At 50.6% G+C, this 3091-nt stretch overlaps 1 protein-coding gene across 1 annotated transcript in view; it reads left to right on the forward strand.

Moving 5' to 3' along the window:
* The window catches only part of LOC106808562 (dynein heavy chain 6, axonemal-like), an 88968-nt gene that overhangs the window by 63556 nt on the left and 22321 nt on the right, over positions 1 to 3091 (forward strand). Inside the window, 2 exon segments of the mRNA XM_014811324.1 lie at positions 2176 to 2247; positions 2828 to 2996. Coding sequence (XP_014666810.1) covers positions 2176 to 2247; positions 2828 to 2996 — 241 coding nt within the window.

Consider the following 3091-nt stretch of genomic DNA (forward strand, 5'->3'; position numbering starts at 1 on the left):
GGGTCGAAAGCCAACCAGGCGAAACCAAACCGGAAAAAAGCAAACGGCGCAACATCACACATCGAAGAGGGCGGCCAGCATGCATGAAAAACAAGATAGCCAGACCATACTCGGCAGGCAGATCCACGGATTCCTATACCTGCTTCGAGATCGATCAATGAGAAACGGTCCAGCGGCGCCCACTCGGTGACGAGAATGGCGTTCTCAAGCGTCGAGACGGTGTCGCGGGAAAGACCGACACGAGTTCCACTGTTGATGACAAACGGGTCCTGCCGAGGGATCTGTATGCCCACGCTCGATTTCCGAGCCGCCTGCGCGGACTGTGGAGACTCAGATCGTTTCGAGACTGGGGGATCTCGCCATGATCTTCTGCATCGTGCTATCCATTGCGCTGCACCCAGCTGTGAAAGTGAGCAAGAAGAATATGATGACGGGCCATCGCGACGTGCAGTGCTAATTAAGGAACGTATATAACGTAGGACTTGCATATCAATTGCATGTACACACTGATGGTGTCGTGCGAACACAGTCACATGGTGATTTAATTAAATATGATTTATATTAAATCAATGCGTAATCCATATTTTTAAAATAATTAATTTAAATATGTTTAGTGATTTGAGCTAATATGTTTTGTATTTAATGTGAGGTAATAAGGGGGCGAGTGACGGTATTATAATGTTTGCAGGTTATCAGTGTTGAGACGATTGGTAAGCTATATCTAATAGTTAGTAATTGAGCTTGAATTACGCAGTAGAACAGACATGAGAACAATAAGTAACATTACTTGTATAAAAGGCAGCTACATCCACACATGCGATGCTATATAAAGCTGAAACTTATGAATGGAGGAACAAGAAACCGTTGCCCAAACTACATGGCCTACGGAAAAATACACTTGCTAATACTAGGGGGTGGGGTGCTAGGGTAGGGTGCATCATAACTATTATATATAATATATATATTATGAAACATACATTTATAGGTTATTTATCAATTATCGCGTGATTGTTGGAATACGGAAATAGAATATGGAATTTTACCTGGCTCTCTATAATGACTGGTGAAAGGGATTCCAAAGATAGGCAACACGAGAAGCAGCCTGCTACAAACACGTTCCCAACCACGTTACCAATCTCTTCTTCAAACGCCTAAAAATATAGTACAATAGCCAGATACAGTTTTATACATGCTATAAGGCATGCAGGTCACTGGTTATAGTGACACGGTTTGACAGTTAGTTTATTGCTTTGTACAAGCTTAGACCCACACAAGACACACGCACATAAACACAGGAAACACAACGATGGATGGCACTGAATTCAAATACGCAGCGCCACCACACAATTATGGCACGCATCAACAACTGCACAGATAAAGCAAGCAGTATCCGTGCGCACAGACACGCACGCGCACTACAAAACATACCGTGCCGACGCTCCACTGCGCGGCGGCGGAGCTGCGGCGCCACGCACAAAACGCAGCACGCACAGCATGCAACATCGCACACGCACACGCACGCGGACGGCACGACGCACACGCACACGCACCACGCAGACCACGCACACCACGCTGCGACGGGGGACCCACGACAGCACATCACACCACGACACACAGCACAAACAACACACACCCCCGCCCACTGCTGGCGCATACGCTGGACGGACTCATGCCAGCGGGAGTGCTGCCTCGGCTCTGCGGAGTGGGAGGTCGGGGGGGGGCGGTCGTGAGGCTTGGACGCGCCCACTCGCCACTACCCGCCCCCTCTGTCTACCGCCCACTGACCGTGCACCACCACCGCCATCTGTCAACCGCCAGCCCCCTCCACCTCCGGCCGCGCCCTGCCATCTCCCGCTGCGTACCTGCACGGACTCGTGCCAGCGCGACTGCTCGTCTGCGAGCGCGGTCGTGAGCTTGGACGCGCGCTTCAGCCGCGCGACGTCTGCGAGATGTTTCTCTCCAGCTGGCGCTTCTCGGCGACCGTGTCGTCGTACGTCTTCTGCAGCTCCCGGATCTGAGCCTCGACGCCCGCCAGCTTTCTCCTGCTTCTCACGCAGCGTTGACATGGTAGCGTCCAGCTCCGTCTGCGCCGCAGCAAGCCTTGCGACGATCGACCGCCGGTCAGTTAGTACATGCAGATGTGACAGAGAGTGTCGGTCCACTCATACATCACAGGTGCACAGAGTGTCCGATACTCCGCATCCTGCTGCGGCAGACGACGATCAGCGTCTACACGAACGTCGCCAGGTACGCGGGGTCAGGGGTCAGGGGTCGGGCAGGGGTCGGGCAGGTACGCGTGTGCGTTTACAGGGAGGGTGATATGCGGAACTGAGGGGGGGGGGGGGTAATATAATGGTATTTTCAACGGATCATACTTGTTCAACATATGGCGGCACATCGTAGCCAGACGTCAACGCTGCAGAAGAATGTGTGAGATGGACAGTGAGAAGGACAGCCAAAGATGCAGTCGTCAGTCTAGATCTTGCCCTTTCTTTCAGACGGCTGTTTTAGCAGTCATCAGTCTATATCTTGTCTTTCTTTTAGAGGGTTCTTAGAGCAGTCGTCAGTCGATCTTGTTTTTCTTTTAGAGGGTTGTTTGAGAAGGACAGCCAGAGATGCAGTCATCAGTCTATCTTGTCTTTCTTTTAGAGGGTTGTTTGAGCAGTCATCAGTCTATCTTGTCTTTCTTTTAGAGGGTTCTTAAAGCAGTCGTCAGTCTATATCTTGTCTTACTTTCAGACGGTTGTTTGAGCAGTCATCAGTCTATCTTGTCTTTCTTTTAGAGGGTTCTTAGAGCAGTCATCAGTCTATCTTGTCTTTCTTTTAGAGGGTTGTTTGAGAAGGACAAGCTCGTCTTCTCCTTCATGCTGTGTGCTGCCATCATGCAGCAGCGAGGTGACATCAGCGACGCCGAGTGGAACTTCTTCCTGCGCGGATCGTCGGCGCCGCTGGACAAGCAGCGGAATGAGAAACCAGACGTACCATGGCTAACCCAGGTGCAGTAGTACTCGTAATTAATACTCTTAATGATGAATATAGTACTGCGCAGTAAGTGTAACCCAGGTGCAGTAGTACTCGTAATTAGTACTCT

The sequence above is a fragment of the Priapulus caudatus genome, unplaced genomic scaffold (assembly GCF_000485595.1).
Source record: "Priapulus caudatus unplaced genomic scaffold, Priapulus_caudatus-5.0.1 Scaffold286, whole genome shotgun sequence".
In the NCBI taxonomy this organism is placed as follows: domain Eukaryota; kingdom Metazoa; phylum Priapulida; class Priapulimorpha; order Priapulimorphida; family Priapulidae; genus Priapulus; species Priapulus caudatus.